General features: G+C 39.2%; 1 protein-coding gene across 1 annotated transcript in view; it reads left to right on the forward strand.

Annotated features, from left to right (window-relative positions):
- Positions 1-19292, forward strand: part of LOC150076488 (heparan sulfate glucosamine 3-O-sulfotransferase 6-like) — a 72531-nt gene extending 53239 nt beyond the window's left edge. The window contains exon 2 of the mRNA XM_090387186.1: positions 18536-19292. Coding sequence (XP_090243312.1) covers positions 18536-19154 — 619 coding nt within the window. The 3' untranslated portion in view covers positions 19155-19292. The remainder of the gene's footprint in view (positions 1-18535) is intronic.
- Positions 19293-23388: the final 4096 nt, after the last annotated feature.

The raw sequence follows: 23388 nt of genomic DNA on the forward strand, positions 1-23388 counted from the left end.
GTACTCAAGTATCATATCATGATATGATATGAACAAAACTACTACTGCGCTGTCCAGCATAACCAGAAAATACATCTAATAAAACTGCATCTAATTTCTCTCTGGTGTAGCATTTTAATAGACTTGGGGGCACTTTTCTTTGCGATGACTATTGCTTTGTTCTTAATGTTCGCTTTAATTATCGGCCATCGTGTACAGGAGAATGCCATTGAATGGTGCGCGTACTACCTTCTAACGGTTGTCCATTCCTTGTTAACGAACGCCGCTGCAATCTTCCGAAAAACAGCCACCATATCGGGTATAGACATCGAGCGCGAGCGGCGCTCTTCATTAAGAGAAAATGACGTGTTTTTTTTTGCGCAGTCAAGGAGGAAGCAACGAGCCGGTCAGCAGTCACTATTACATCCGCCCACCGCTGCTAACCATCCCAGAAAGGTATTTATCAATCATGGTGAGTAGCATAACCTACACAATAAAAGAAGATGCTTTGGCACGTGCCATTTACACATCCTATTCTCGCGGTTCACGGAGACTGACGTATGAATTCATGAATGTCCTTTACTTTTCCGGACTTCCTTGTGATGCAAATCCTGCTCCTTTCCCGGCGTCTAACTTGGTGTCGCCTGCACCGCCTCAGGAAGGTGATCGATAGCACACGACGGCCGTAAACGATGGATTTTACGCCTAGCTAACCCACGTGGCTGCCATTCTTCTGTCGCCAGTTCTGTTTTTTCTTTTTTCTTTTTATTCTTTTCTCTTGCACGCCTCTGAGACGTTCTAATCGTCATGCAGGGACATCTGGTGTCAGTATGTATAAAGAAGAGCATTTAAAATGAATAAGCCCCTTTCCCGACAGTTGTTATTTAAATAAACACGCGCACATTCCAAGAGAAGAATATTTGGACTCTGATTAGCCGCTAATAAACTCACCTTAAAAAGGTTTCTCAGATTGCAATAGTTAATCTTGTTAACTCAGCTGTCTTCTAACGGTCGACTTGCCTCATAACGGGGAGAGCTGCTTTTTCTCAAGCTTTCCAGTCGGCGAAAGATTAAAAATCTTTTAGAATGATGATGATTTTTTTTTTTACTTAGATGATTAAAAGTGAAATTCGCTTCCTCTCCCCTCCCCTTAAAGGTCACTGCGAGGTTTGTTAATTATAAAGAAAGTGTAATAGCTGAACTCTTCACAGGATTTCGGTTGAATCGTTTTAAAAAAAATAGGCGTCGAGGTAACTGAGACCGTGAGGCTTCAGTACAAACAAACTGGTCATATTCCATGATCGGTTTGTTTGGGAAATTAAAAATGCGAGTTTCAGAGATAAAAAACTGCGCACTTTGTGTCAGAAACTAATTCTAATTTGGTGTGATAAAATAAGCCGATAAAAACTTTTTTTTTCCCTGTGTGGGAAAGATGTGGAATCACCACAAGGGCTCAATTTAATCTGCAGTCAGATATGAAGTTTTCTGAGTAGTGCAGACAGGCTCCAGAGTAGGTCATGTGGTATTGTTAATGTTGTATACAGGAATTTTGCTAGTACGGAAAAGGAGGTTATTATCCCTTTGTAGAAGGCAATGGTCAGGCCACGCCTTGAGTACTGCGTACGGGTTTGGAGGCCTCATTTTAGGAAGGATGTAGAGCTGCTTGAACGAGTAAAGAGAAGGGCAACAAGATTGGTGAGGGGAACGAAGATGTCCTCTTACCAAAAAAAGGCTTAAGTTCTGCAAATTGCAGCATCTGGAGACTAGGTACCTGCGAGGTGTTAAGACCTTGAATGAGTTGAGTAGGCTCAATTCTGATGGGATTCTTCCTGTTGCTCAGATTACGAACCAGAGGGAACATAAACTTAAATTGAGAAAAGACAGTTGTAGAATAGATGTGCGGAAATTTGCCTTTAGCCAGCGCGTAATTGACTACTGGAACAAACTTCCATCTGTCATTGTGGAAGTTGACAGCTTAAATAAATTCACAGAGGAACTGGACAAATTTTTAGAGGAAACGGATGTGTGAAATGGTTTTTGTTTTTTTGGTTGATACTACATAAGCTTGCTTTCTGGTATCATTTGTGCATCTTGTCATAGTTCTACTAATTTTTCTTTAATGACTTTTACATAATTTAAATAAATTGCACTGACAATAAAACTTTAACTGTCCATAATAAAAACGCCAGCCTATTATGTCTATAATTCCCCTATTAAAAAGTACGTTTAGCTGTAGTTCTGTAGAGAATGTTCTTTGTTGCTGAAAACTTTATCCTCTGTGAACAAAAAAACTAATCAGAAGCAACTAACGTATACTTTATTGCAATATGGCAAGAATATAATCCTTATACTCTGAGACAGCGCTCAAATTGGAGGAAAATATAGATTTGAAAGCTGATGGAGAAAGTACATGCCTTACCGTGAAATGCTGTTTCTCATCAAGTTTGTTTGACCATTAAATCAGCTCATTCCTACATCTATTCTATTAACTATCTATCTATATACAATGAACGATATTACCATCAGATTGGTATAATTCAAGGAGGAACAGAATATATTTCTAACAAAAATATTCTTTTCAGGAAAAATTAGCATTTTAAAACAAAAATCTGCCCATCAAAATAAATATCATTCATCCTGAGCCTGCCCCACTCACTGAGATAGATCGGGACTCAACACTTCAAAAGAATGATCGATTAAGTCGATCCGATAACTATTGATTCCTGTTGCCACAGAACTTCCATCACATTCTCATATTGGTCCATATTCTCATAACTTCGAATGGAATTAATTTATGACTTTAGGCCTGACGTAGCCGAGTGGTCAGGAGCGAGAGTGCATAGGACGCGTTCCTTGAGTGGACCGGGGTTCAAGCCCGTGACTACTGAATACGATAAATATTTGTATTGACAATTTATTGTAAACTCTACTGACTTGGTTGTCGTGCCGGAGTATAAATAGAAAATTTAAAATTTATTTTTGTTGGAAAATATGGTGCATGCATTCCCAGGATGTTGTTGTTGTTTGTTTGGCAATTTTCTGGGGGCATCATCATCTATGGCCATAGCGCGCTATTCCAGGATGGCGCAATAGACAATGGATGGCTTCGACCGCAATGGACAATGATTTCACGCTCTCTCTCAGTTTAAACAATATGTTCTTTTGAGGTACAAAATACTTTCATCAACCATTTTTAAACCGAGGACATTTTACCCGTGAATGCAATGTTCTCAGTTACCTGTACACTGGAGCACAGGTAATAAAGGGAACTAATCAAATACCCAAAAATGAATTAAAGAGGGCGATGTGGTTCGAATTATGCAAGAGAAACAGACTTCAAAAATTGAGTGTACTCCAAATTAGCAATCGCTTCTCTTAAACGCAATAGCCGTGTCAACACCGGTTGCTATGGAAACCGGTGCGAGGTCGCGGCGGGTGCGCATAAAACACCGGAGTAAACGCGACCCCGCAAACTGAAGGGAGTGCTCTCCGCCGGTTTCTGCATATTCACGCGAAGGCTGGTGATCCGAAGTGGCACATTGTTGCGTGGTCTGCAAACAGACATGTTCCGTACGCCCAGTCAGACATTTCTCAAGTAAACACTGAGAATCAGTGAAGCGTCATTCCTTCTGCGAAAATACAGAAGCAACGACAACACAGCCGTTAACCTTTGTGTTCAGTGAAATAACACCAAGCTTATCTGCCACCCACTTCTGAAATAGAATGCTCAATGACGTCATGTGAGAAAAACGTTACGCATGCCTTGTCAGAAGTAACTATCATTCTCAACAAGGTTTTATCTGCAGCAAGCAACCTTGGTTTCATACTGGCCACTGCATCGCGTCCAGGACAGCATCTGTGGTATATTAAAGAATCGCATCTATAGAAACCAGAAAGGGTTTTCTCAATATGTTAATACCAGAATTGTCTATGGTACTTTGTTTATGTAATGCCGCTTGGACAACGCCATCATTGGATATATCCAGATAAGGCATCATTCTTAAAAACACGACCCATATCGCATGATAGATACCATTTACAATCCTCCAAGTCAAAAAATCAACGAACCATTGATGAAAACTCCATTGTATGCCAACAGAGAGAAATCTTAATGTTGTCCTTCGATTTTTTGTGTATCGTCTGGGGGACGCCAGTTCATTTGGTTTTATTGTGTAGTATGGGCGCCTTAAAGTAAGAAAAAAATGGGGGGGAAATCCCATCTATAACTGAAATATTGAACTTAAGTAGTTAAAATTATTTCCACTTCCTTAGCAATCTTATTGGGGAAATAAAGAAAAGTGTTACTTGCAGTTTGAACCACTCTGTAATAGACCTGCGGCCGGGCATTGTTTCCTGGAATATCGTCCCTTCTGTTCATTAATCCTATTGAATTACTGAACAAAATGGCAGGTCCTTGTTTATTTATCAAAAAATTTTAATGGTTCGATAAAAAAAAATCGTATTGTAGCTCTCCTAAGACATAACATTGCCTCGGACTTGTTCTGTCCCATTTATCGTAATGGGTAATACCAGAATCATCTGTACATATCGCTGGTGGAAGAATGAAAGCATCGCTTCGGTAACTTTGCGTGCCTTTCTTGAGTTGTTTTCTCCGTAGATTGATTACCAAATGCTCCCTTCTCTTCTGATTATTGGGATTGGCAAAAAATACTTGGCAGAATTGAGGGCAGAATTCCTTTAATATCACTCAGTTGGTATCTCCCTTTTTTTCCTGTGATGTGTATTATTAAATTGACTTCAGTATGGGCACGCTTTCTCTTCTAGTCGGTCTTCCATAAATCTAATTGAAGTTTTATTTATTTACTCGGTGTTTTCTATTCGCATGCGAGCAGAAAACAATAAACCATAGCTGTGGTTCTGATTTAAAAATAAACAAAATTCAACGAATCCATCGGATGAAATTTTATCCGAAATTTCACCGAACAGGCCAGGCTAATACTAATTCATAAAGTTAATTAAATGATCGAATATTGTAGAAAGTTTAATGAAAAGTCAATATTAAATGCAGAGAAGGTTTAATGGTTTTTAATTCGTATACTCAGAACAGAATGTCACCATTGCTTTTCCACGTAATAAATTTCTCATAAATAAAGTCTATCAGGTTCCCAGAATGAAGTGCAGTACATAATTAACCCAGCAACCATCCTCATCTTCTACACATTTAATGATAAATGACATTTTATCTTTTTATGCAAATTACATTAACCGCCTGCGTAGTAATACACGTATCTCGAGAAAAGGAACTTTTAATTTTTATCTTTAATTTTTGTAAAATGGGCGCTAATGTAATTAATCTGGATCTGCATTAACAAATCTGATATCACACACCAGTGCGATATGGATCTTACGAATTAGATCCATGCAATGCTTTAGTGCAGATGGCTGATCTAGCAGTCAAGCATTTTGCCTCGGACTGGATTTTCCTTTCAGAAAATCTACTTAGGTCTACTGTGACTTGTTAAAGACCCCAAACATATTTCTTTATTAAACCCCTTTGTTCTGATGAAGGATATTCCATTGGATTTCGAACAGAAATGGTCTACCTCTGCTACTTGAATGTTTCAACCACTTTTCTCAGCATATGCCTATCATGGGATAAAATGTTTGGTAAACGTTTCTTCATTGTAAGTTGATATCGCAAATGACTTTTAAGTTTTGTCTCATTCAGCCAATGAATGTTTTTTCTCCACCAACATCACGAATTCGAAATGAATTCCAATCTGGGAGTAAAGCTACTTAACATCCAAAAAAGAAGTTTCGTCGAAATAGCAATGTTCAAATACTGATTTGGGCGCGTTGCCATAGAGAACAACCGAAATGAAGTGACCGTGGAACATTATAAGTACACTCAGCTTTCTGCCAGCCATTGCCTTGCCCTAACTCGCTCTGATAATCTAATTCATTATTTCGGGCCTTTCTTCTTGCAATCTTCAGTACACGCGTTTGAAGTGACCATGGTTCAAGCCTCATGACTGTTAAATATATCGATGTTCTTGTATTCTCTCTTTATTGTAAACGCCTCTGACTTCGTGTGGCCTTCCAGAGTATAAAGAGAATTGTTATTTTATTATCTTTTTAGATGTGAAAACATCTTTGGTGACACTTACTAAATTTTTCGGATTGAAGCATAACAGATATGGTAACGAAAATGCGAGACGGAAGTGACGAAAATAACGTCACTTCCTAGAGGACTAACTCGATCATTAACGTTGATTCGGTGGAGTAAGTAGAGGGCGTGAGCATAAAACGTTATAGGAGTTATAACTTCGGTTTTATCTGTTTGATTTTAAAATTTTAAACGGTTTTGATTTTCTTTCCAACTGTGAAAAGTGTTGAAAATGCAATGTCAGGTTTAGGTTTCCTAAGGATGTTTTCGCCTAAAATAAAACATCTTTTGCACAAAGTACACACGCGCTTTTTTTTTTATGACGTGGCATTCTAAATTAAAACAAAACTAAACTTTAAATAAATATTTCTAATTCACGGCTAAATATATACCAAATAATACATACATGGGAAACGTGTTGACTGTTTGAACAATTTAATAAAGCCTATTGCGGTAGGTTTGTTGTTTGAAGTATGGTTTCTCGTCCATTATTTTTCTGTATAGATGTGCGGATAGAAAAACCCAGAATAACTAACCCCCATGTCCACCACGCTTAAGATTGGCCAGTTACAACTCCATTTGAAGAAACCTTTAACAATCCCCGCAGTATCCAATGGGATTCCATCCCAGATCCCTCCAAACGAGTGAAAAATAGCAAGCAGCGACATGGTGAATGTCTATCATGGGCATTGAAGGTCCAATTACGAAAATCTGATAATGGGTAATTATTAAACTTTTTTCGCTGTGACGAGGGCTTAAAACTTCAAAAATAATGCCATACTTTAGTATATAATTTTTAAAATGCGCACTTTTGTTTAAATTTTACTAAAGCATTTTAAATTCGCTTGCTGTTCTACTCGTATTTCCACTTTCGTGGACCATTATCCAAAGTTCAATTGCAATCGTGGACCGTGTTTATTATGGAGTGAACTCTGCAAAATTTCATGGAAGTTACTTTACAGGGGAAAACGTCTAAGATCCAGGTTAAGATAAAACTCATTAGAAAAGAAAATAAACAGGAAGAAGTTACAAACAAAATCTTAAAAATGCCTGCGAGAATACCAGCGTCAGCATAAGTGGTGCATACAATCGAGATGCCATTTGCAGTGCTGGTGCCCCGGGGAAGAGGAAGAAATCGCAGAATGCTGAAGCAATTTTTGTGCAGCGCTAAGATTACCCCGACGTGCAGCCGTTCACTGTGTAATCTTCGTATGAAAAATATAATGCTTGATCCACCATCCATTACTACTCTAATGGATGAAATTTAGAAATGAGTATACAAAGGATTTTCTCCACTTCTTCTGCCTCATTGTGACCCTTCTTCGGGCCAAATTTGGAGGTGAGGGGGGATTATGGCTCTCAGTAAAAGCGTATAGTATAATAAAATGCTAAGATAGCGTGAGTACCTTCAACTATGCCAAGGTATATACAAGAAATTCGTGTCCGTGCTTGTAATCGTAAATAATTATTTTTCTTTCAATATTTCTTCATAAAATCCACTGCAGAAATGAACTCCTAACTGGTCCAATAACTCAGAATCCATGCGGTGGAATCACCACAAGCAAAGGAAATCAATTGGTAGTTGCAGAGGGGATGCAACTTAGTAATTAGGAGCTACATTAGAGCCCCATTTGAGTTGACCGCAGTTCAAGTCCACGTGATCACTAAATATGATAGCGTTTTGTATTCTCTATGTTGACCACTCCAGGGGCTCTGTGCGATGGTCCCAGGGCATAAACAGAAAATTTAATTTGTTAAATTTTGCACTGATCCAAAATTGACTATATACGATTCTTATTACGTTGCGTGGGTGCTAAGGCTGATTTGTTGACGGCAGGGCTTGATGCAGAGGTGATACCAATTTACTTTTAAGAATTATGCAATTTAAAGCTGCTTATCTCTGTTTTTAATTTCTTCGCAGGTCTCTTTACAAAGTAATACAGTAGCTACAGGCTTATCAGCTCCCCCACAACACGCAAATCAGCCTGGGAACACACAGACGTGATATGACAAATCAAACGAATTAGCGCTCTATAATCAAAACAAGAACTACACTAATAAACTGATATTTCGTGTAATTGTATATTCAATACATCTTGCTGCTTGGGACTCAGGGAAATGGGGTGCATCGGAGAAAATTCCAAGATGGACTAATCCGCTTCTGCACGCAATAATGTACGCAGATGAAACTATTTTCGTAGCACACAAACATTCAAGTGCCAGATAGCTTTGCAAGAAAGTCAAGTGACTTTCTTTGTCATTAGCATTCATAAATCTCTCTGTTATCGCTGGAATTACTAAGTTGCACCTTGTTTGAAGCGTTAGCTCGAAAAATCGAAAAAAATGAGTGCGCTGTTTTCAAAGTTATTGCTCCTACAATTAATTACCTTTTGTACCAAAAAAAATACGAGAATAAACATGCACCCAGAATACAAATTAGAACGAGGTGGGGAAAAGAACTCTCTGTTCTCAGATTAAAGTGAAAGTAAACCGTGGGCCTTATTTGTCTCCTAGGATACGATAAATAAACCGCCAACAATAACCGACACTTTGGTTGGATTGGCACGAGCTTATAATCAGCACGCACCATCATTTAATGTAATGGGAACAATGGGCACCGCCACTAAGGATCCCAAAGAAGATCGTAACAAACAGAGTACGCGAAGAAAAGACTTTCTTCGGGGCCAGTGGAAATCACGTGACCTTCTATTAGTGGTATCTGATTGAGCCGGGCACGCAGTGAATGAATGCTGCGCGAGAAAGAAGTTGAAAACTAAAGCTATTCTTGCATCTTTTAAATGTCGGATTTTTACGCTTCTGCTACCTCGAAAAGAGTTACTTTTGTTCTTCCCCACCCCTCCACAGAGCAGTTTTTTATTATAAGGTCCAGATTTTGTAATTAGCAATTACGACTTTCAAAAACTACATAAAAAGGTCGAACTATATTTGTTAGAATTTATCTCTCGTGTATTTCGCCAGCTTTTAATTAAAGTAAATGAAAATAATTTGTGATTTACAGTATAACAAGGAGGAGGGGGGGAAGCTTCTAAAGCAGCGTCTTTTAAGTGTAAGTGTTTTCAGTGTCTAACGGCACCGGGGGTTTCCCCCCATCTCCTCGTTGCTTTTATTGTGGGTGTACTGGTTCACTGGGAAAGCCAGAGATTTAAAAGTGTATGGATTATGGAAGTGTGGTGTTTTGTACCGTTGTTCCTCTGGCCATTTAGCCGCTGGACCTCTGCTGAGGCCCAACGTTGCCCCACTTACGCCCCGTGGAGGCAGACCAGGTACCCGATAGTCTTCAGTTCACTCTGGCAGGTCCTGCCACCTAATTTCCTGAGATTTCAGGGGCTAGGACCTAAAAAAAAAAATAATAATAATAAATAAATAAATAAATAATAATAATAAATAAATAAAATAATAATAATAATAAATAATAATAAACAAATAAATAAATAAATAAAATAATAATAATAAAAAAAATTACACATATATGTGTGATATCTCTCGATTGCGTAGGGTGATGTCGCTTGAATAAGGAAAGACCGAAATATGGGCGAAGTTAATTTGGATTCATTGAATTTATGTGTGTGGGAAATTCGCTTGTACAAAGATAGAGAGGGGGGAGACTGAAGACTGGGGGTTAAAGGAGGAAGGATGAGGCCAATAGAGTAGGAAGCCTCAATTTGGTGTCAGTAGGGCATGCCCATGCCCTGCCAGAAGGAAGAATGGGGGTGGCGTGGTTGTTGTTGTTCTTTTGGTTTTTAGGAGCATTAGCAACTAAGGCCATATTGCTCCGGGGATATGTGGTGGTCATTCCCTGACCTTTCCGCATCCTCCGTACTTGGTGGTGACGGGCTCGAACCCCGGTCTAATCAAGAAGCGTGTGCTACGCACTGCTGCTCCTTCCCACCTGGGGGGGAGGTGAGGAAACAGTATGACCGTCTACTCTCCCGTGCCGGGGTGGGGTAGAAAGGGCCGGAGAAGGGAGCCGGCACAGGTCGCCAATATGGCGTGTGTGCAGCGTGGCTAGGTCAGCAGATTCAGAACAACATCACGACACTGGCCCCACCAGGAGGTACGTCCAGGGATAAGGTCTCTACCGACTTGTTCACAGATGGGTTGAATGCCGGCGTTGGTCATGGGATCAAGGTCTCATCCAGTTTGGTCGTGGTCCTTCTATTTCCATTTTGGGTGGTCATTCTTGGTATGGGATCACTTCCACTGTTTGTTCTGTTGTCTGGGCGGGGATGCAGTATGTTATCATACTGCATCCCCGCCCAGACACTCCTGCATATGGTGATTGTCATATCCTAGGGTAGTTCGTTGGGTAAATTACATGCGCTGTCGGTCCAGTTGACAGGGTGTCCGTGTTTGATAGTGACGTTCGTGGGAGCAGAGTCCCGTCCGGTGAGTTGTAGTCAGGTCCTGCATCAGGCCTGGGGAGGTTGGGTCATTGCCTTTAGACGGGTAAACAGCTCATGTGCAAAGTATGAGAGAGCCTTGTAGTGCTCCTCCTCGTGTAATATAAGGTGCTCCCGTTCCTTCGGGTTAAAGCGTATCTTTCTGATGAAATGACATTTGATGTCCTCAAGGAGGAGACAATCGTGCATTAGGTGTGACCATGTTTGGTTTTCTCCGCAGTGGCATAATGGGGAATCCCTGATGCCGAAAGTTGACAACATTCCCGTATCCGGGAATGCTTGCTGCAGGTTTTTGTGATATATCTCATCTTGCAATTGTGTTGGGGATAGGTCATTTCCTGTGTTAAAGATTACAGTAGATTAAAGATTCTGCTTGTAGGCCCAGGGACGGCACTTTCGGGTTTGCTATAATTTTGTTCGCCTCCTCCTGTGTTTCGACGTTGCGGGTCTTCCTGGCGCCTCCGTAGCCAGGTGGGAAGGAGCAGCAGTGCTTAGTACACGCTTCTTGATTAGACCAGGGTTCGAGCCTGTCACCACCAAATACGGAGGATACGGAAAGGTCAAGGAATGACCACCGCATATGGCCTAAAAACCGAATAACAAACAAACAAACAAGCGGGTCTTCCTTATCGATTTTATTCTGGTGTTTTTGAATTCATCGCTAAAGTTAGCAATTACAGTCTTCTTTACTTCTTCACTTGTGTGAAGAGTCTCGGTGTTTGTTGGCTTCAGTATGACCAGGTTGGGTCTTGGTAGTTATTTGTTATTTGGTTTTTTTTTTAGGAGCATTAGCAACTAAGGCCATATTGCTCCGGGATATGCGGTGGTCATTCCCTGACCTTTCTGCATCCTCCGTATTTGGTGGTGACGGGCTCGAACCCCGGTCTAATCAAGAAGCGTGTGCTACGCACTGCTGCTCCTTCCCACCTGGCTACGGAGGCGCCGGTCTTGGCAGTAGTGATACTTTCTTTTTGCTGGGAGCAGCGAGGGTTGGTGGTCTTTCCGTTGTCGTTGTGGTCCTCAGCGCTTGGGTATATGTGGGCGCGCGCTGTTGCATTTGGTTTGCCCAGCATTCCATGTATGCCTGGAGCTTTGCATTGGCTCTCTCACTCTCAAGATAAGTTTCCATCAAGAGAGTGTCCAGCTTGTTCCACAGGTTCACGATTTGTACTCTTAGCCCTATGGTTGCCCTGTTAGATTGCTCCTTGAATAATGTTTCCAAGGCAGCCTTGAGGAACAGAGACTTCTCGTGAACTGTACCCCCCCTGGCAAGGAGGGATCCAGGGGAGCCTCCGGTGGCTTCTCTTCGCTAGTGTCCTTTTGGTTTGTTTGGTTTTCTGTTATGTCTTTTGATTCAGTTTGGGAGCGCATCTCCCGCTCCGGATTAGGTGTTGGCTTTCTATACTTGCATTTTCCTGTTAGCGGGACCCCCGAATGGGGTTCTGACGTCTCCTGTTGTTGGTCTATGACGAAGGGATCGTCATTTTGGCTCTGATGCGCAGCATTGTGGGTTTTTTCAATTTCCCATCCATCTTTGCGAATTTCGGATTATCGAAATTTTACGGATAATCGGAGTTTGAGGTCCCGCGTGAAAGAGCTCGTGGAGGTGAACAAGAGGCCACCTTCGTCAAGTCTCTGTTTGAATTTGGAGCTGAATAGTCCTTCAGCGAAGATTTTGAGCTATTTCCCTCTGTCTTGGGATGGGGGGGACACAACCAGATGTGGTAATGCCCCTATAAGAACGGGGTTAATTTCCTATTGAGTATTTTATATCGGCGAAGACGTTAGTAGTGCTATTTTGTTGAAAAGATCACCGGAACAGAAGTAGCTTCTCTCCATGGTCAGTTTATGGTAGAGGACGGTGAGGGGGGGGGAACAAAAAATCATTGTTTCCGGTTGGAATTTCACTAAGTTGATAGGAGTTAGTTGGGACACAATCAATGTCCAAAGTAACTTTCGCTGAACATTACCCCAGTTAAGAGCCATAAGAGGCGCCCGCGTTATATCGGTGCCTCTCTATTTCCCTGTTGTGCCACATGGTGACCAGTGCAGTCTCACAACAAAGGAAATAGATACTAACGTAAATATCTGGCGATAAACCCAGTAAAGCTCCAAAAGTATCTCACCTGAGGAATCCACTGATGTTACTTTTTAGTTGAAAGCACTTTTCTGGAGATAAAATACACTTAAACCACATATTTAAAAGCGAAGTTCATGGAGCGATGAATAGCACGTCCGAACAGTAAGGCAGCCATATTGGCGATCTCTGCGTCTTTTAAGCGCATCCGCCACATTGACCATTGAATCCTCTAACCAGATATACCATTTAGCGCATCAGCTGGAATACACACATATAGCCTGTGTGACTTGTGTGAAAATGTTTAATAATAATTGCCGGATATCTATTGCTCTGATTTTAAAGAAATTTGGAACGGTTCCACAAATCTTTTTAAAGCCCAATTATGAAATTCATCCACTGGGAGTCGAGTTATTATATGCAGACGGACTGAAATGGTGGACACGCAAGTTTATGCATACTAATACGCCTTTTCACTTTAAGTTTTAATAGGTGTACGTGGTACCGTATTTATTTTTAAATTTTTATTTATCGATTGTAATAGAAAAACGAAGTATTCACCAGAAAATGAAACTTGACACCTACTAACTGGAAAACTGCAACCTATATGAACTTTCAGATAAAAGAATGAACTCTGTCATTTTATACAACCCTATAATCATTTACAACAGAAACTTAGCCTCTTTAAGTTTCAGTTTTGCCTCAAATTATTTCTTCAAAACTATCAGGCCAAGAATGTGATTAAATTTAGGCTAGTTTTAAGCCACGGTGTTTACCTAAGAGTACCCCACTCACTTTGCTATAAAACGATTTCAAGATTGCTTCTCTGACAAATGTGCTACTCACCAATCATCTGATCTATCTTGTGGACATTGAGTACTGCCAAGTTTACTGGCAACGAGGTATGTCACTTACCAATATGACAACAACAAAGCAGAATGAGATAAGTATGCAGATAAAGCCTGAAAAATTCTCATAGCCAAACCGGCGACATGACCATGCCCCCCAAAGCACTCCTTCGTCTCTTTTAACTAATGACGCGACATTAGTGAAGCTCGTCACGACCTACCTTTTAATTGGTCTTGATGTATGACATACGAAGTCAAAAGTAATGTATGGTGTCACGCATTTAGATAGACATCTGAGAAACGTTCAAAGAGATGATAAAAATTGTCGGATAAATTCCTGGTAGTGTTAATCTTTCTCGGTAGCTGGGGAATTGACCTTTTCGTTTTTATAATTTCTTAAAAGTCGTTTATCGAAGAATTTTGGAGAGATTTTTGCTTATCTCTGGCAAGTGGTTGTCAAAGGGATCGTATTTCTAATTCCATTAAACCTCATTAGCTAATTTAATCTGAAATTGGGTAAAATAATGTAATTTAATATCGTATAACAGTCTTACAACGAACTCTTAAAAAAAATGCGCTAATATTTTCAAGGCGTCCGATAAATCAATTAGTCTCCCAGAGAATGCTGGGACACAATCGTTGTAATTAGCCGCTGATTTCATTGGGATGGAGTTATTGCAACGAACTAGTGAGAAGATGACGTAATTGAGTTCAACAAACAACGAGTCGGGCATCAGCCTGTTTGACTTGAATAGGAGGAGTGGACTTACAACCGATTCCGTTCTTTGTTCAGCAGTAAGGGGTAGTTGTGACATTACGGTTTGAGAAAATAATAGAAAGATCACAGGAGACACATATCGCACCATAAAATATTCACACAGTGGTAGCTGTAAGAGACGCATCGTGTATCGATTTTCAGGAGGCGAAGGAATTTCTCATATCAGCCTCCAAAAATCGATTAGTGTTTTACTGTTGTTCTGGTAATAAATGTAGCCATTAAGTTCACGTCTGCACTTTCACGGCGTTGTTTCGCCAAAGAAAACCTTACCACTAAGGATCATTTTATTGCGTATAATTTCTTGTAGAAAGGAGCAAATTCTGCAAAGCAATTGTTTGAAATAAAGAACTAAAATCAAACAGTAGTAATTTCTGAAGAAGAGGATCATTCGAAGAGCCGCTTTTTTAATGCAACTTAGAAAATGATAATCCCTTAATAAAAGTGACTCTAAATAACAATGTTCAAATATAATGCGCATAAACTAATGCATCGGTGTAATAAACTTCGATAAAAGAAACCATTCAGACCAGAAAATGTGTGCAAAATTTTATTCTTCGCAGTATTTCCATAATAGTTAAATGCATTTACGAAACTCTAGCAAAACTATAATGAACTCTCTGGAAATGATAACCGTGGTCTTTGTAATTCGGTTATGACAATGGCTGCCTTTCTCGCTTCTTGTGTGCATATCTGCTCACGATTTGGTGTGTGTGGAATAATCAGTTTTTTCCTTCTTTCAACAGTGAGGAAGTAATTCAGTTTATAACCATAACCCTTTTGTTAAACTGCGTGGCATTTTCAGAATTTGATCACCAAGAGGGGCTTCACGGATCGCAGTATACTAAATTATACGCTAATCTAAAATACTGTTACAGTAGTGGCAGACCAGCTAACAGTGTGAACGTTGAATGTACAGGACCCTATGCTCTCAAAAAAAAGTATATATATATTTATTTATTATATTATTAACGCTGTCCTATTTCCAAACAGGTTATGAATAGGTGGTAAGTGCTTATGGGATTATAAATTCTCCGTTGATGATGTATTATGAAGATAAGTGTTCGAAGCAAACTAGGCATATGATCTCGTCCGATGCCACTGGGTTAAATCCATCCCCTCTCACATTCAATGGAGATTGCAGCACTCAAAATGTTTTGTCATGGTATTCACCATATGATGCAAAGAATCGCAAACTTCGGCTGCACTATCCAAAAAAATAAAATAAATCAATATTATATATATATAAAAATTAAATAAAAAAAAATAAACAACCCGCATGTTTCTCTCCTCACGTAGATATACCTATCCAGCTGACTTTTGAATGTCCCCACGCTGTCAGCCTCAACTACCCAACTGAGCTTATTCCAGTAATTAACAATTCGCTGGCCAAAAGAAAACTTCCTACAATCCAGCCCAAATCATTTGGCTTGTAATTTTAATTTCTACCACCTAGTTCTGGAATCATTAATACTCATGATTCCAGAACTAAGCATACTCATGCTCACTAATTAGAACAGTATTCCAAGTACAGTCTTATGATTATCTTGTACACTGGATTATGACCTCTCTATCTCTATATGTAAATGTTCGATAATTTATCCAAAGGACACTATGGCCTTCCTTGCGGTCTGTTTAGCTGCTCGGAGAATTTAATGTCAGAGCGTGTCGTAACTCCCAAATCCCTTTCTTCCTTAAGTATTTTAAATTCAACCCCACTGACCGTATAAGTTATTTTGTAAGGTCCATAGAGTTCCCCAGTTGTAAGGTCCATAGAGTGAAGAATCTTCATCTAATAGATTAACAAGGGTCGCAGGCAGAAGTGAAAGCGATTCTTGCACTGCTTCTATTGGAATATGGTGTAGGGGATTTCAGGCCCTGCTATGGGTCATCATGGAACAAGTAAATAGATCGGCATAAAGTAAGACCATGCGCCATGTACATTAATGCTAGAAGCATTGTAAATAAATTTGACGAAATTGAAGTACTGATTAAGTTATCAAATGCAAACATTGCAGTTGCTGTTGTCGTTTATTAGTTGTTGGCGCATCGGCTTCTGTGGCCATAATGCACCCACATTGCAGTGAAAGACGAGACATGGTGTCACTTAAACATAAGTGATGCTGAATTTGAATATGGGAGTACAATGTATACAGGAAGGACAACGGGACAGGAGGGATTATGCTCTTAGTTAAGAAGCATATTAAACCTAAGGCAGTGCAGCCAGTCGACATGGGTGACCAGTGCAATGTTTAGGTTGATGTGATATAAGCACAGAGAAAACAAAAATGAGAGTAGTATTATAGATCTAATGACCGTGATGAGAATACCAAACAGTTATATAAAGAAACAGATTGGGCCAGTAAATCAAAATATCTTATAATGGGGGATTTTGACTTTCCAGATGTTGACTGGAATTTGTGGTTGGTCACTCACACACACTAGCAAGACTTGCGGATTTATTGAATGACTGTTTTCTATAGCAGAGCGTTATAGAGGCAACTAACAAGAGGAAGCAATACTCTTGTCGGCGGTGTACTGATGTGGAATTTAATTAAATTCATAAATACTGTCACAGGTAAAGCTTTTGCTTTCGTAAGGGTGACTACAGTGGACTCAGACAGTTTTTATCTACACAGTGGGACCAACTGATGATGTTGGGAAGCATTCAGAGAACCTACGAGGCTTTTCATACCAACGAAGAAATGCTGTTCAAGGCCTAAATGGATGTTGCATTAACAGTGGGCTTGGTTTGTGTTCTAATAGCAATCAACTAATCTGCAGTTTCGGCCAGTTCGAGACCAATCATTCGTGACTGGTTCCAATCTGGAAGAAAACAGTAACATTATTCAAATACTAGTTTACCGCATGATAGTAATAACGGTACAATATTCTCATTAATATATTCAAACCAATAACAATTTCTGTTAATAAGTCTAAAGTGAAGAGTGCTATTGTTGATGTTATGGCCCATTCTATCCAGTCATTATTCGCAGTATTTCAACCAATCGCTTATCGTAAGTTCCAAAAGTTTGCATGCAAAGAGATCGGCTGCAGAAACTCATCACGAGTGTTGCTCAAGTAATTTATCGCATACGAAATTGATAACACCTGCAAAGGTTCACTGCTGGCCTCGAGGTTCCTAACTGCAAGTCCTGCCGCATCACACAACTGAGAGCTCACTCGTTTGGAATTCACGCAAGGCAGTGATAGTTACACTCCACTAACGAAGCATGATATGATGATGCGGTAGTCGCGAAATTTTGAACTGCATAGGATTCTGAGCTTTTCTCGATGGGCTACCCAATATAATCCCTCCGTAAATTCTTTAGAGAGAAAAGGAGTTGCGAAGGGGAGTACTGATATCCGAAAATTCAAGGCTACATCAAAGATTTTTAATCGCATTTTTGTTGCAAAAGATACGGTTCATCAGATAAAATTATATTTCATTTGAAGAAGATACATATCACTTTATCTTTAGGATGGCAAGTGCAGTACCTCGTATCGGTCACTTCAGGAAAAGAATTCAATTTTAGAAAGTCTGAAAAGAATTGTGATGCCTAACACTGATCTAAATTTTTGATCTGGATTAGCTAACAGCTATAATTAGTTTTTAAATCAAATTACATCGAAAATTTGGATCAGTAATAAATATTTTTAATTATTTAATTAAAAATATCTGTGAATTTCAACAATGCCTTGGATTCTTCTTCACACCTTTGGGAATTTCAACAATGCCTTGGATTCTGCTTTTTTGAAGAATCCAAGATTCTTCTTGGATTCTTCAAAAAAGTATAGCCTTTTTTTGGTGTGTAACACGGAAAGTGTCCGTGTTACACACCAAATGTAACAGGAAGTGCCTTGTTGAAATGGGACTTTAACAGGAGTTTAATAATACATTTTAATAAATACGCCAACAACCCAAAGTCAATAAAACAACGTAGATGCTACTTAAAGAACTAAGCCCAGACTGTCTCATCACATTTCTTCTAGGAAATGTGCGAAGAAAAATAAGCATGAAAACAGTACAATGAGCACTCTTGCTTTAGTTAGCAGTGCGGTGTCATTGCTGTCAAAATTAATAAAGTGGATAATAACATGAGGATGCATAAATTTATCCGGGTGACACCTGTTTACATACTAATAATCACCAGCACGGTTAATTAATTATTGAACTCGCCGTAATAGCTAGAGACCTAAGTGACCTAAGCTAGATAATTTCGCACCATAAACAGCCTTAAATAGCTAAATGTTTGTACATTGTACGCCAATCTATATTTATTTAACAGTTTGATTTCTCTTTTGCAGGCAACAAATGCCGACCAGCCTGGAAGGCCAGATAACGATGGAGAAGACCCCGAGTTATTTTATAACCAAAGAAGTCCCTCCGAGAATCCACTCTATGTCTTCTATCGTCAGGCTGTTGGTGGTGGTTCGCGATCCCGTCACAAGAGCCATATCGGATTATACGCAATCCACAAGCAAGCGTCGCGATACTCCGTCTTTCGAAGATATGGCGTTTCTTAATTCGTCAACGGGACTGGTGGACACTTCCTGGAGTGCAATAAGGATTGGGGTGTATGCCCGTTTTCTTGAGTGGTGGTTACGATACTTCTCCTTAGAACAAATGTACTTCGTGAGCGGTGAAACGCTCATCCACGACCCAGCGGGCGAGATGGGTCGCGTCCAGGACTTCTTAGGGTTGAAGCAGGTGATTTCTGAAAAACATTTCTATTTTAACGAAACCAAAGGGTTTCCATGTCTCAAGAAGTCTGAGGGGAGTGGAAATCCTCACTGTTTAGGGAAAACCAAAGGTAGAACTCACCCCGATATATCCCTACCAACCATCCAAAGACTAAGGGATTTCTACAGGCCGTTTAATGTGAAATTCTATAAGATGGTGGGGCGAGACTTTGGTTGGCCCTGAGACATGTCGTTCCTAGGTAGGTGTGGTAAATTAATCCACAAAGATAAATATGCAACAGCCAAGTTTCTTACAGGGGCATTCCGTGTCGCCAATCCTTTCCAAGTAGTAATGATTCTCTTTTGTTGCTTCATTGCATGATACAGCAAAAAATGTCGTGCAATAGTAAGTGAAGTCAGCGTAAATTTAAGGTGGCACATCGCATTCTTCTGATTGTTTAGAAAGAAAAATATTTGTATTGTAAAAATCGAGTAACTTTTATTCTTAATTCTGGAAAAATCGCTAATCTATTTCAAATATATTAAGTAAATATAACTTAGCTCTACAACTTATTCGTAGGTTACCTTAAAGTATGAAAAATTCCACTGGCATACAAGTTAGTGTATATGCAGCAGTTCTGTACCTAGCTGAAACAAATCGAAGTTTGTATGAGTTTGCTTCACAATATGAGATGTTGCATAGTAATGCAACATCTCATATATTGCGCAATCCATCAGCGTATTACCTCCTTTTGAACTTCGAATAAGTAACGCTTTCCAAGAGTTATCTATTCTCAGTTCAGTACCGCCACCCAGACCGTCGTTTCTGGGTTGGTCATCCTTAATAGGTGAAAAGATAGGCACCCAAAGTGTAAGAGTTGATAACAGTCTCAGCCAAAAGACCAGGAGATAGCAATGTAAGCTAGCTTGATAGAATACAATAAGCAAAACATACATCGATGAGGGATCAAATCAATCCCGAAACTGGTGGTGGTGCCAATGAGAATAATTAACGATTAACGAAAAAACGATATTTATTTTAAGTATAAGGGAAAGATAACTCGATGTAAAGGATTTCACAATGAGATGTATAGTTGGGCAGACAACTTCAGTAGTCGAGACCCGCTAATTTAAAATTAGTGGGTCTCGACTACTCAAGTTGTCTGTCCAAATGTCTAATAAAGTTTCGAGACTTTAGAACCTCGACATATTTTTTTACTCTATGAGATGTATAATGATTCCCCCTTAGATAAACTTCAATTTGTTTCAACTGCCGACGGAATTGATGCATATACACCTAACTTGTCAGTTTTTGAACATAAGAAATAGGTGGTACATTAAGTTTCCACCAGCCTCTTGACCACCTGTTCTCTCTTTTACAGGGAATGGCAGAAGCCCTGAAAAGTTTTTGTTTGTGCTGTAAGTTATAGGATAAAACGAAGTTAATGTACATCCCGGGTGGCCACACAGACAACCTACTTTAGCTGGTTCAGATTTACTCATAGAAGAAAACTGAAAATAACCTCATTTTCCTTAAAGAGAATCTTAATAGACTTTCGATATCTCTCACGTATCTTCCTTACCGAAAAACTAATTCAAATTTTCCATCAGTTGATCAATACTCCAAAAAGCTGAACATGGTACGGCTTTTTTTTATTTTCCACCGAAGAAAATATGTTACGTTATGGATATTGCATTTTCGATATCTTAATGCCCATCGCAGAGAAGCTAAATTCCTACATGCTAAGTTCATAATCAAAATCATGATCTGGCCCAGTGAAGCCAGACCTCGATGATTGATAACAGACCAGCGAAATCTAAATTTGATAATAATGGCACTTGCAAAGATATTCGCAGCGTACTATACCGTGAACACAGCATGACGCCCAGTTCACGTTGGTGTGCCCAGATGTGACAAAGGTGAGCAGATCTCTATTACAATGGGAAAGATGCCAAATCCATTATGTTTCTGGATAAGGAAACATTTGCGATATCTTTTTACTAATCTTATGGGATTTTTTTCCATAAATTACTATCTCACGTTAATTTTCTTCTATCCAAGATAATGTTATTAAGTGGGGGAAATGACCGGTATTACAGCAAAGTGCCAACTCAGTTCATTAGGGTGGGAATATTTTATGAACCCGGGGTGCTCTTTTAATCATATCTCTGAGCCGTACGACTCTAATATAAATATACAAAGCAAATACAAGGAATAGTGGCTTTGGCTTTTTATAGCAGTTTTATGGGTATAATATTTTGGTAGGTTATAATTTAAATAATTTTTAAACTGAAAACCAAGAGGAAATTATGCGCGTCCTTTTTTGATGTCCACAAAAATATTCACGGTCCATTAGAGTTTCAAGATCAGAATGATGAATTCAGTAAGGTACTTTTTAAACTACAAGCAGGGACGTTTAGTTAACAATAAAACTTTGTGCCCTCTACTGGTGCTTTATTGTATTACGTTTTTTATTGCTATTGCATTATAAATCCTAAGGTAGCAAACTTTCTTTAGAAGAATGGTATAATGACCCATCAGTAACCTTACTTCCTTTCTGGGGCTAGTTTTGCTTCAAATAGTTATTACGATCTGATACTTGTGAATTTTTCTGCTCTGCTTGGTGAACATGTAGTCTAAGAAACTTATTTTTCATAAATATAAATGATATAGATATATTTCTCTGAGAAGGCCTATTATTAAGCAAGAAATGTAGGTTATTTTTGGTGACTGGGAATGGATTCCGAAAGTTTTCCTCTGATGCTAATAGAATTTGTGTGTGAACATTGCCAATAAAATGTTCACATTGTTTTATATATATAAGCCACAATTCTTAGGGTTTTGATATCATGTGGACATTAATCGCATACTATGTACCAATTGTACTTTAGTGTGGCGTTATCGTAGATGGAGGTACTTCTCCCACTAGACCGATTCGATTCGCCTTTTCTCAAGGTCAAAATCTCTTGAGAATCATTCCCTGATTAATCAGTTCCATTATTTATTATGGAAACATTCCCCGAAGTCCAACTCAATGGCAGAGTTACAAGAGTTGCTAAGTGAGAAGGGATTATGCAGTTGGTAGGATAAAAGATTTTACTTTTAACATTAAATTAGCGGATACGACAGAGAGGTAAAATGAAAGTGAATCGAGGGTGCATTTCGTTCCAAAATTTCTTAATAAAAGAAACTGGTGATTGGGAGATCGGTTTTCTTATTTGGAAACCTTTTCCTATAATAACTTTATTTTAAATATTATGGCATATATAAAAAATTATATTTGTTGTTTTCTCAGTACAGGTTTGGTATATGTACAGAGTAATGTTTTACTGCGTGTATTTGTACAGATACTCAACCATATACAAGTGAAGAACATCACAACAAATGTGAAAACCAAAGGAAAAATTATCTTCCAATTCACTAGATTTACGCACGACTAATTAAAAACAAGTCATCCAGTGTGCAGAACTCTAGTCATCCGGTTGCAGGGGGGAGAAGGAAGCATCGTAACCTCGTTGGCCCAGTGGGTGGAGCGCTGTAACTTTAGGTGACCATTTTATAAAATTGTGCCCCGATGATATAACGCCACCTTAAGTTTATGCTGGCTTTTTAGTAATAAAGCATCACCCCCTACCTCTGTAATCGCCAATAACGTAAGTACTTCACTTTCCTTCCTCATGGTAACGGACTTCCGTAGAGACTTAGCCGATTTCAATAACTTTAGTTTAAGTGAAGAGTAAACTAATAGAAAAAGATTCCATCCGTGTATCTTTCTACCTGTACGACCTCTTGCATGTGTATGTTACTACCTCTGACGTCATTCACCTTGAAGAAAACTAAAAAGAAGTCTTACTCCACTTTCTTCGCTACCATATCATGTTGTTGTTTACAAGGATGTTTATATGAGATTTTTATGATCAGTAGATTTAATCTTCAGCATGACTTCCATGGGGGGTCGGGGAAAGAAGAAACCGGGAAACATTATGTAAAGAAGAAAAGACAATTGTCGTAATAAATACTGTTTTGCAATATGTGTCTCTATTCCATTAATTTTTCAGGTACCCGCAATATTGTCCAGGTTAAAGATACAGTACATTGATTTACACCAATAAAAAGTATGCACCATTTCATGCTTACGGTTAGCATTTTTATTAATCTTGCTATAGTGGAGTTCCTTGTTTGCAGACAGCACTAACCTCCACCACCATTTTCCAGAAGATTTTTATTACTGTGTATTCAAATTAACACCCCTCCCCCAAAACACTCGCCATTTCACGAGCTATTATACATGGCTTGAATCCCAAAGGAGAACAGCCTCTTGCATGTGTACTCCCAGCAATATTTTTTTATCAATTTTCACTATGCACTTATATAAATGCTTTCGTTTCATTTTACTCTTAAATTCAAACAAGATCCAACTGCAATAAGGGTAACTTCCCACGAAGAAGCGAACAGCTAATCTTTATAGTGAAATACC

Source organism: Mastigoproctus giganteus, chromosome 13 (genome assembly GCF_048544385.1).
Source record: "Mastigoproctus giganteus isolate SK-2022 chromosome 13, ASM4854438v1, whole genome shotgun sequence".
Lineage (NCBI taxonomy): Eukaryota > Metazoa > Arthropoda > Arachnida > Uropygi > Thelyphonidae > Mastigoproctus > Mastigoproctus giganteus.